Source organism: Leptonotus elevatus, chromosome 1 (genome assembly GCF_054856555.1).
Source record: "Leptonotus elevatus isolate MCC_2025b chromosome 1, RoL_Lele_1.0, whole genome shotgun sequence".
Classification (NCBI taxonomy): domain Eukaryota; kingdom Metazoa; phylum Chordata; class Actinopteri; order Syngnathiformes; family Syngnathidae; genus Leptonotus; species Leptonotus elevatus.
In genome coordinates, this window is record NC_141239.1 from 5,639,866 (window position 1) to 5,651,728 (window position 11,863).

The window sequence follows — 11,863 nt, forward strand, 5'->3', positions numbered from 1 at the left end:
AGTCTGAACATGACATTCTGACTAATATTACTTTTGTGGAATATGAGTTATGAGGCAAAATCCAGATGTTTTTATCCATCTCGGGGGCATTTTGCCACTTGCTGTGGACTGAAGATGACATCACAGTTTCTCAGGCAAGAACAAATCACAGGCTGCAGCTCACTTGTTTTCTGAAGCTGAGCTGTAATTGGTTGTTACCCGAGACCTGTGCAACATTGATGTAATTTTCACTCGACATCAAATGGCAAATTCGCCGCTCTCTGATATTGATAAAGCCTGCTGGATTTTGCTGCTTAACTCATATTCCACTAACACAATATTAACCAGAATACCGTATTTAGACTAGTCAGGATGCATAGAACATATGTGAGCCGCTCCGGCAAAATAGTCCGGATGTCTGAAGGATGTTAATCCAGCTCCACACGAAAATGTCGATTTTGAGATTTTTCCACAAATGGTATCCATGAGGTCTCTCGTTTCATTTCCCACAAGCACAAAGGTAAATAATGTAATATAAGTGTATGAAAATAAGCAATTATTAGACAGTATGCATCGTAACCAGGGAGTGTTTTTAACCTAGCTGCTAACTAACACCTGTTTGTTAAAACCAACCCGGATTTCCTCGCCTTAAACGCCATTCAAAAATGGTTTATATAAATGTTTTGAGGATAAGCGGTTCTGATAATGGAATGGAGGGATGGACATCAGCAATCAAAAATAGTCGAAGCCCACCATAATGAATGCATGAATGAATGACGCGCACGTCATAACACGCCATCATACCTTGTCATAAAAGCGTGTCGGCGGGTCCAGTTGCCGTGCTTTTGTAATCCAGAGATGATCTTCAATTTGGGATCTCTTTCTTAATGAATCTAAAACTAAACTGTGTTGAACCATTTTCATTTTCTTTGTGACCAAAAGCATTTAAGACATAACATCCAGCCATGATGTTTTCAATAAACGTACTTGTCACAGGCCACACCAAATGGCAAATCATCTTTTAATTCACACAAAATTATTAAATTAAATTGCGGTATTATGCCTCATTTAAACAAAAAAAAAGCCACAAAAAGCAACAATAAAATAACCAAACTTTGGCCTCAGAAGCTGAATTGTAAGCTGAATGTGATCTTCAAAGTTGAGGCTGATTTCATCTGTTGCGAGGTAATAATAATAATAATAATGCGTCAAACTTCCAAAACATGTAAAGAGTTCCAATCTTGGACGATGGCCTTAACTGCGATTGGAATTGACTTTCCACTGATATTATTATTTTTTTTTCGGAGTGGGTGGGGGGTTGTTGACTTCCCCTTTAATCGGCATATCATTCATTATTTCCATGTTCAATTAGCAACCAAAAGTCCGTTTTCATCCATAAATTCATTTTCTTCTGTTTATCTGTGGTCGGGTTCCATGGGCAGCAGCTTAAAAAAGGGAAAGCCTATACTTTCCTCTCCTTAACCACTTCATCCAATTCTTCCAGGGTGATCCTGAGACAGTCCTAGGAAAAACCGAGAGACGCTATTTTCGCAAACAGGCACTCGTGCGCTTGATGTAAAAATGGCTGAATTGGCAATTTTTGTGCCGGGGCAAGTCTAGTCTGCTGTGTTGGCGACCATCTTGTGCCTTACCGGGCGTTTCCGTGGAAAGAGTGGCCATGGATTTTATTGATCTATTTATTTTTTATTGAGAAACGGACAAAGAAAAATGTCACGTGACTGTCAATTGAAAATGAAAAAGAGGGAAAGACACACAGATTGGTCATCACTGTTTTTTGTATTTGTCGCTTTCTCCAGCAAACCGGGGCAGGTGACGAGGGTGGTGGTCAGTCTCTGGAGTCCTCCGGCAGCTGTCTCAAGGACTTCCGAACTCACCCGATCATCGAGTGCCAGGGCGCGCGAGGTTCTTGTCACTACTTTGTCAACCTCTACAGCTTCTGGCTGACCACCGTACGCCACACAGATGAGTTCGTCAAGCCGAAGCCCCGAACCATCAAAGTAGGCGAGGAGCAGCGACGCAAGGCCAGTCAGTGTCAAGTCTGCCTCAGACAGTAGAGGAACTCTGGGAGATTTTGGCCCAATGGTGGAAGAAGAAGGATTTTGATTACCTGGTGCTCAGTTTGTTTTGTGTAAAAAAAAGAAAAATGCAACTTTTAAAAAAAGGATATTGAAACAAGTAAAATATACTACTACTACTTGAGGCAATGTATATATTTTACATGAGTACATCTTATCACCATCAAACAAAAATGTCCCAACAATACATCTAGTGAAATAATGACGGTCTTTGCTTGGTTAAATTACAAATGTGAGGATGTCCATTGTGAGATCTGGACCAGTTTAATTGAACACAAAGTTTCTGTTGTTTAAATGGCAACAGGTCAATACGCAGGTTAATTTGTACCTTCTGCCATCTAGTGGGAGAACATTTTGTTTTTCTGTCACTGTACGTTACTGGAACAGATAGATGAAAAAAAACCGGTACATTATTGGCAGAAAATTAATTTTTCAGGACAATTATATGTATGGTTTGATAATTCCCCCCCCCCGCGCATTTGATGATCTCGTATGGGACACTGTTAAACCATCCTTGCCGCCTGTGGACTAATTTCTTAGGCAATCCTCCCCCTGTGAACTCGCATATTTTTGTTGCCCTTTAACTCATTCACTGCCATTGACGGCTATAGACGTCAAAAATGCATTTGAACTATTTCGATTAGTTTAAAAAAAAATCCACTTTTGCTAACAAGAGTATGAAAACCTAGAAAAAAATATTGTTAATTTAGAACAGATATGAAATTGGTGATTAATCGTTAGCTAACTTGTGAAGTCATGTGATTAATTACAGTTAAAAATTTGGGCCTAATTAAAAATATATATATTAAAAATAAGGGGCGTTTAATCGTAATTAATCGCATGATAATTTTATATCTGTTATAAATGTGCAATAAAATAATTCTAGGTTTTCATATGAAATTAAATGAAAAAAATGTTTAACTCATAGAAACAGTTCACATGAATTTTTGACGTCTAGTCGTCAATGGCAGTGAATGAGTTAATACCAGCCTTCCCTTTTACTCAAAACAAAATGATATTTAGTCAAAAATCAATCATCTAAAAATGAATTGCTATAAATGTGTACCATTCATAAAGTACATCCTCAAATAACTATGTTAAATTACGTTTTTATGACATGATCAGAACATGAATTTTAAACAAGCGTGTAGCCTGTAAAATAAAAACATTTGATGGCAGGCTAAGCAAAATTCCTCTTTTCATTGCCTGAACATGGTGTACGTCCCTTGATCACCTTTGCTATAAAAGTCTGTGGTTCAACCCATTATTGGTTTGCTAGTTAGACCAAAGAAAAATACTCATCAATGGTTGACATAATGACATTGCACTGATTTTTAGCAATAGCATAACGTTATCGCTAACAGCGAGCATCTGAAGAAACACCGGTCAACATAGCTTTAGCCACACACATTAGCTTAGCACACCTTTTATCATCAAATATTTGATTAACCCGACTTCCATACATGCAATTTTAGAATAGCCTAAGCTTGGTTTTATATATTTGTTCTTCAGTGATGATTTTGCTGATTGTACATTATTGCTATCACCACCGGTGGAGGATGTACGGCTGATGATGATTATCGTGACTCTGTACCTCATGTGTTGTTTATTTTTTTTAACGTGTCTTCCTGGATAAACACTTTTATTTAAATTTAAATTTATTTGTTCCTCAGTTGCAATGACAACACCTACAATTACTGCATATGTTCACGTCCTATCCTGTTATGTGCAACCTCTAAAGTAAACACGATTTATTTCAACATGCAGCATCACCTCCAATTTTTACTTCGCAAAATTCATTTGATCAATCTGTACCAGGTGAGCGGGTCAGTGGAATTGTGTTTAGCAGAGGCGATTCTAGGATCAGAGATTTCTTGGTACACATTGACAGCATGCATGTAAATTAATAAATTATTAATACATCCATACACATAAAAAAAATATCTACAAAATAATAATGCATGTATAAGTCTGCGTATAGGTGAAGTGCAGACATCATATAAAACATATTTGTCCGAAAGGGGGAAACAATTACTTCAGTGAGGTGTTTTTATTTACACCCACACAGCATTAAAAATGTGAAGAAAAAAAATATTTACAGTGCAAAAACAATCACAAAAATATTTACAAGTTCCATTAGTTTATTTATTTATTTTTTCTTCTTTTTTTCCTGCATATTACTGTGGTAGTCAGTCACTCACCATCCCACTTGGCTGAGCACTCCCAGTCCCTACAAATTAATTTAGATCTCTTTAAATACCCCTAGCCCCTCCCTCCGGTCAAACCATTTAGTCAATCATGGGGTATAATACCAAACAGTTACCAAAAAAAACTCAAGCATGTAAATAAATAATATCTTCTGCAACATATTAACCATAATAAAAATCCTCCAATCACAATCCATAACTTAATCTTTCAAAAAAACTAACTCATTAAATAATAAACCAAACTACTTTTGTGGTATAGTCCATAGCCATGTGACACTTCAAGCGCGGCAAAAGCGCTATTTAAGTGGGAACCAGGAAGTGCTTCGCTTTGGTCCAGTGTTCATTGTCCAATGACACCGCAGAATGCAGGTGAGCGTTTTTGTCGAGTGTGCACCCTCGGCACCAACAACGGGGAAAAGGAATGAGTCCAGGTGAGCAGTTTGTGAAAGCGTCGAATTACGGGGGGGAATTTGTGTGGGATGTGTGACTGAAAACAGACGGAGCTCGTGAGTCGTCTCCGCGGAAACGAAGAGCTCACGTGGGCAGCACGCTCCAGTCGCGATTGGCGGACCGTCACAGGCGCTCCATCACAATATTATTTAACAAAACAAATTGATTTTAGCACAGATTGTCTCTGCCTTTTTGCATTTTGTCTTTAATACAAATATATAAATAAAAATACAATTCAAAATGGAGCTTGTTTGCTGGTAAACAATCTTATGTCCATGACTCAGACACGCCACTCACATTACTAAGCTAGCACAAAAGAGACATTAATATTAGCACTTGTTTCCCTCATTCCACTAAATAATGACAGTTTTGATGGGCATAAGACTTCAGTCTGACCACATGCATCGTTTCCTAGCTTTGGGGGGGTGGGAGTGCGACTTCAGCCACAAAGTAACATGACTGAACAGCAAAAACAAAACAAAAAAACTGACTAGTAATGAAAATAATGTGTTGGTATTGAATGGTAGAGTAATAATTCTTTCACATATCCTGGTGAAAGTAAGGAATTTACACTTTCACTCGACTAGACAGTCACAGAGTGGATCAAACCATTTTCTAATCAAATATGTTTAAATATTACTTTTAAACTCACGGTAACAGTATATATCACGGTATAGAGTTAAGTGTTGTTGTATTTAATAAATAATTTGCTTACTGGTTTACATAGTCCTTTATAGAAGCTATATGGATAAAAAAAAGAAGAGAAGCAATGATTCAATGAAATAATAAATTTACTTTGGATAACAACATTTATTGTGCAGCTCTCAAATCAAAATGAAAAGTCAGCATTCTGGTGCAAAAGTAGTGCAAACAAAAAATATTCATGGCTCTACACTAACCTTTGCACGGTTGCTACCAACTTTACGGGGTATAATATGTAAACTCAGGTAACTGATGAATATAAAATAAAACCACTATACTATGATTCCGACTGTGTATTTCCTTTTTAATGCCTGTTTTAAAGAGACTATAGTAAAGGTGCTCCTATTTTTGATGGTAAATGATAAAATAATTATATAAAACAGAAGGTTTATTCTTTATTTTTGATGGTAAATGACAGACATACCAAAAACTAGAATGGAGGATAGGAAGCCTAGTTAGACATAAGTGACTAGTTGAACCATTGATTGTAATTAAGTAAAAACAACAACAACGAAAACAGTGACATCACACCCACCATTCTTCTTAACGTATGCCAGCTTTTATAGATTGATAGAAAGGTTACATTGTTTAGATATTTGCAATTATTAACGGTTAATCATGCACTGATAAACTTTTTTTATGACCGAGTTTAAAATGTCCGACAGTATTTGAATGTAGTAGTTTGGCTCGCCCAACGCTGTCATTTGTTTACGCTCCCGTTAGTGCCGTTAAGTATCATACAATGACAGACGAATTGACTTTCTTAGCGCCCTTAATCGGCAATTAAATATAATTTCAAGGTGGCGTCGCGTTGATGTTTGAAGCAGACAGTCGCGCCTTAACTGCGAGCCGTGCGCCATGCCGGGCCGGGGACGCAAGGTGGTTCTGTTTTCTCCCCCTCTGCAGTTCCAGAGCACGGCAGGAGGTGGCGACAACATCGCAGGCAGAGGCTTGCTCACACACCTGACTGTCATCAGTTGTTGTCTGCCTCCTCCTGCCACGCGCCACCTTAAGGGATTTCCTGTACTCTGGTTGTTGTTGTTGTTGTTGTTGCTTTTTCTTTTTTTACCTTTTTTACTCTCCCTGGGCAAAAGTAAGGTGATTTTTCTGTTACTACTTTTATCTAGTACCTTCCCGACAAAGGTTATTTTCTGTTGAAACCTTTGAGAACAAATCAACTGTTTGCTCCGGTTTCACTGCATCTTGGGGCCTGGGGCCTGGGGCCTTAATGAGCAGGACATGTAGACAGCCTTTGTAGACACTAGGGGTGTTAGGAAAAAAATCGATTCGGCAATATATCGCGATATTACAGCGCGCAATTCTTCGATATGCGGCCGAATCGATTTTTAAACATCCATTTTTTTATGGGAATATTCAACAAAACGTCTTACTTAGGGTTAGGATTCACACATTAAGCATGGAAGAACGTTATATTAATGGAACATTAAGCCAATATATAAATTGATTATATATATAATTTTTTTCTCACATTTAGAAAATACTCATCAGTAAACTTCTACATGTAAACTGTAAGATTTGTATGAAAATGTATTTATTCATGTGAAAATTAAGGCTTATAACTGAGCCACTGCATTTAACAAACAGGTTGCAGTCTGAAATAAAAATATTAAGGTATCGGGATTAATCGGTATCGAATCGTGCCCTATGAATCGTGATACGAATCGAATCGCCAAGTACTGGGCAATTCACACCCCTAGTAGACGCCAGTTTATACAGTTTATATGACGTCGCGCAACGCCCACGAAACATACAGATTTTTAAAATGGACTCTTAAATTTCACGGGCTGCTAGATCTCTACGTTTGGTCACGCAAGTCATCAATTATTGAATAAACATTTGAAACAAAACACGGGTCCTTGCCGCAAGAAATCGTGGAAGAGGAGGGGGAGCAGAGAGGTTAGAGGATAAGGAGGATAAAAAAAAAGCACCACAAGAGGTCACGAACCTATGCCCTGTTGTTTATGGGGTGAGAGCACGATCCACTAAATCATCCATTCATCAAAATTCATCAGCGCAAATGTTTTACTTGTAGTTTGCACCAGTGTCAGCCAATAGATTTAAAGACAGCCAATTGTCATTTAATTAATAATAATTGATTGCTTTGAATTCATTTGGACAGAATGTTTATTGATCAAGGCTACTTTTGTCATTGTCCCATGGAGGGAGGTCTCAGAGAAAGTGGGCGTGCGTTTAGTCCGCAGAGGCGGTGCGGGGGTGGGGCCGCACGCAATGACGTCAAACCGCGCCAACGGCTTGTTTTCTCAGGTTTGGGGGGGGGGGGGCTGGTGCTTGGAGAGCAGAATAACCTAGAATTTCTCATACAGGGGCGAATGGAGGTAAACACAACTTTGGTCATGTTTTTGGTGAGGAATTAGCATTTTAACATGGCTAAAAGCTCCAAAAAGTTGGTCCCTTTAAAAATAAATAAAAAATAAAATAAATTTAAAAAAAGCTTCACGGCAACCGGTATTCACGGTTTGGAATTGACTCGGCCTGCTGAAGGAGCGAAAGTTTGAGCTGAGAGTCCAGCGGCATGCTACGCGCTGCAGCTTCTTGCTAGCCTGCTAGCCTGCAACCATAATGTCAGTTACACCTTCCAAACATATCTTCCACCAATTTAATATTTAAATATACACAATATATACACGGCTAAACTGAAGACTGGGATAAAAAGTTATTTTTGCAGTTGTCGCGCATTGTTGTTGGGAATAACGGCGTTTAAACTAGCGGTGTTAGGTAACTCCATTTTATTTTCATAAACGGACTAATCTAACTAATCTCCCCATATTTGAATTTATTATTATTATTTGAATCATTATCGTTCTTGTATGAGAAATGCGTTACGTTACAATTTTCAAGTGTCAAGGCTCGAAGTAAGCTTACGAGACGTTGTGCGGTGACTGGCTCCGTAAATGTCATTTGCGCACAGCTAAAATGTGTAGTGACTTTTATTTTGGAGGTGCCGCGGGAAGCGTGTCCTTTTTCCTTCTGGACCTTAAGGCTTAGCATATTTTTGCGGTTTCCCAGTCCTGTTGCTTGCGTCAAGATCCACCAAGTAAATGACAGCGAACTAACGTCACATGTGGTATATCTGTGGTGGCCAGTTTACTTGGGTGGCCCGCCCAAGTATTAGCATGGTGTGGGAAACACTGCCATTGCTAACCAGAGTTCGAGCTTCAACTCGTTTTCCTTCATGTCGCAGAAAAGAATCAATTTCAGTCTTTTTTTTTTCCCATGGCAGGTTTCAAGTTCATATTTATTTATTTCTCTTAACAAACCCAAGTGACAATCAGAATACAGTACTTTTTTTTCCTCAAACATGTTTTTTTTTTTTTCCTTTTTCCTTTTTTTGAAATACGCAAAACAAGAGAACACTCAGTGCAATAAGACAGAGGACTCTGACAGTGCGGTGCTCTCTCTACCGTTTCACAGTGCACGTTTATACACACAAAAAGATTGTACATCATCGTTATTACATTTTCCAAACTCCACCCCACCTTCCCAAATATATGGGAGGCGGGGCCAAGTTAACATTTTAAAACAATCATGTTTTTTATTTTTTTAATTTTTTTTTATATTCAGCTTGCATACAGTGTAGCTAGGCACACACAAACACAGAGCTCACTCCCTCGCCCACTCGCGCGCACACACACACACACACACCGGTACAACACTCTGCGGTGCTGATTGGCACCACAGCAGGGGGTTTCTGCACTTGCACTCCGAGGGCTGTAGCTCATCCGTCAAAACCCATACTATTTGGCAATGTGGACATTGCATTTTAATGTGCAAAAAGGGGGGACCAATTGTGACGATGAAAGCGGGAGAGGTTGAGGTAGAGGGAGAGAGCAGACGGAGAGGGAACATTGTTACCAGCCTGATTGAATGTGATGGAACCATGATGGGCAGTGCAGTTTTCTTGGCAAAACCTCAGATGCAGAGGCCTGTGTGCAACCCCTGTCCTTATATTCATTTTTTTTTTTTTTTGGAGCCGTTGCCATGACGTAGGTCCTCGATGATCTCGGTGAAAGTTTCCAGCCAATCACGATATAATCCAGGGACAACCAATCAGTCAATGACAGCCAATCCCGAATCAAGCTTTTACTTCCCTGCCAAATAAAACGCACATGGCACAGCTCGCTACTTGTCACGTTTTCAAAAATATATACTGTATATATATATATATATATATGCATCATCTTGAAAGGTATTTCTTAAGCAAGTGCATATGGCTATTACTTGTGAAATCAAAACATGTTCTAAAAGCTCAGGTGTTGATTGTACAGGCTGGTTGTTGGCGTCGAGTATTTACACTGTGTTCTGGTACTTGCAATGTGCATGGCAAAGTAAAAGGCGCCAGCGTTCAGTGGACCAGCTATTGCCACCAATCCCGTTTCTAAGAACCGACCAATCCAAAGTGCAACCACACAGTTTCTCACTTAAAACAGGCTTTGGTTGGTTTTGGAAATTAAACTGTGAATAATGTATTTCTAATTTGCTACCTCTCCGACACACCCGTATTGGTGTCGTAAAATACTACAGAAATAATCACACGTGATCTGCCCCCCCCCCCCCCCGACTACACTCTTCCAAAGTTTTTTTTTCACCCTTCAAAAGGCTTTGATAAGGGACTTCTTACCGTAAAACACAACCTGAAAGAGCACTGCCCGAATCCCACTGAGGCACGAATGTTTGCGATGCTATTGAATGTTGATTTCACGTCAGGGTCCTTTCAAGGTTGAATGATGCCTAAATGTTCTCTTAACAATCTAAATGGCTTTTCTTGTCAAAATGTCATGTTTAATATTTCCTTGTGACACAAAAAAACATTAAGACTGTTTACTGTTTAGAGCCCTGCGATTGGCTGGCAACCAGTTCAGGGTGTACCCCGCCTACTGCCCGAAGCCAGCTGGGATAGGCTCCAGCAACCCCTGCGACCCTTGTGAGGACAAGCGGTACAGAAAATGGATGGATGGATACTGTTTAAAGAACAATTTCCTAAATGTTCTCTAAACAATCTTAATGGTTCTGTTAACAGTTTTGATATTTTTTCTTGTCAAAATATCATGTTCAAAATGTCCTTGTCCTTTTTACTCGCGACTGCCACCTGTAGCCCAAAGCGCGTAACTGCAGCATCCCAACTGTGGAAAGTTGGCAGCACATGCGTGCAGTGTCGTACGCTAGCGAACACCACAGGCTAATGCTAGCACAGCGCCACATGTCCGCTACTTCCCTCCCCAAAGAAACTGTGGAGTGTGCAATGTCCGCACAAAAAGCTTTAATATGACCTTTTTACACAATGCACTCTTTCTGTCGATTTTAGTTTTATGTTTCTTCATTTATTTTCATTCACTTTGCTGGCAACCAGTCTGGAATGTACTTAGCTTCTCTTTTTAGCTATCTAAACTTAACTAAAGTCCAAATTGCCCATATTTGTGAGTTTGAATGATTGCCTGTCGTATATGTGCCCAGTCTACTGTGCCACGTGGTGATATCAGCCGCCTTATAAAGTGACTGCAGCTACCTGAGCAGGAAAAAGCAGGTTCGCGTATTTGTTCATGTGTAAGATGGACATGTTGATTTATTAAGTCGAGAGCAGTGGCCCCTTTTTAAAGAAATATTGTCTTTTTGGCACGCAGGTCCAGTATTTGGCATAGAGAACCATTAAGACTGTTTAGAGAACCATTTTCAAAATGTTCTCTAAACAGTCTTAATGGTTCTCTAAATAGTCTTAATGTTTTTTCTTGTCAAAATTTCATGTTCAAAATTTCCTTGTGACAAAAAAACACATTTTTTAGAGAACCATTAAGACTGTTTACAAAAGATTTAGAAAATGCTACGTCCTCTAACGAACTTGCGTCAAATCAACATTCGTTAGCGTTGCAAACGTTCGTCCCTCAGTGGGACGCGGGATTTTGGCTTCTGTTCAAGTGTGACTGTTGTACATTTGGAACAAGCTGAAGTGGGCGTGGATAGAAATCTAAAGCATGTCCATTAGGGATGGGTATTGGACTACATTTCCTTGATTGACTATGGAAATATGTTTTTTTTCTTTATTATACTTTTGATGGGATGGGAGAATCTCTCTCTGATTGTTCGGAACTCGTTTTGCTGACCGTGTTGTATTGTGAAAAACGCCGCCGCTGCTGCTGCTGCGTTTGTGGATGAAGCTCAACTTTCCATAGCTGCCATGTTGCGCTTCCCGTTTGAGACTGAATCGACAGCGCCCGCTCCGTTTTGCCTTAAATGCTTCGGAACACGATTCATCATCAATCTGCTGCGCACTTAACAATCGATTCAACCCATCCCTAATGTCGACACAACTCCTCAACTGACGATACAACAGTGATAACCATTCATTTAAGTGCTTTTTAAGGTAAAAAAAAAACAAAAAACATGTTGGGTGTA

At 39.4% G+C, this 11,863-nt stretch overlaps 1 protein-coding gene across 1 annotated transcript in view; it reads left to right on the plus strand.

The window, feature by feature from the left end:
* LOC147180497 (uncharacterized) overlaps positions 1-3,841 on the plus strand; it is a 30,911-nt gene extending 27,070 nt beyond the window's left edge. Inside the window, exon 47 of the mRNA XM_086072136.1 lies at positions 1,797-3,841. Coding sequence (XP_085928262.1) covers positions 1,797-2,054 — 258 coding nt within the window. The 3' untranslated portion in view covers positions 2,055-3,841. The remainder of the gene's footprint in view (positions 1-1,796) is intronic.
* Positions 3,842-11,863: the final 8,022 nt, after the last annotated feature.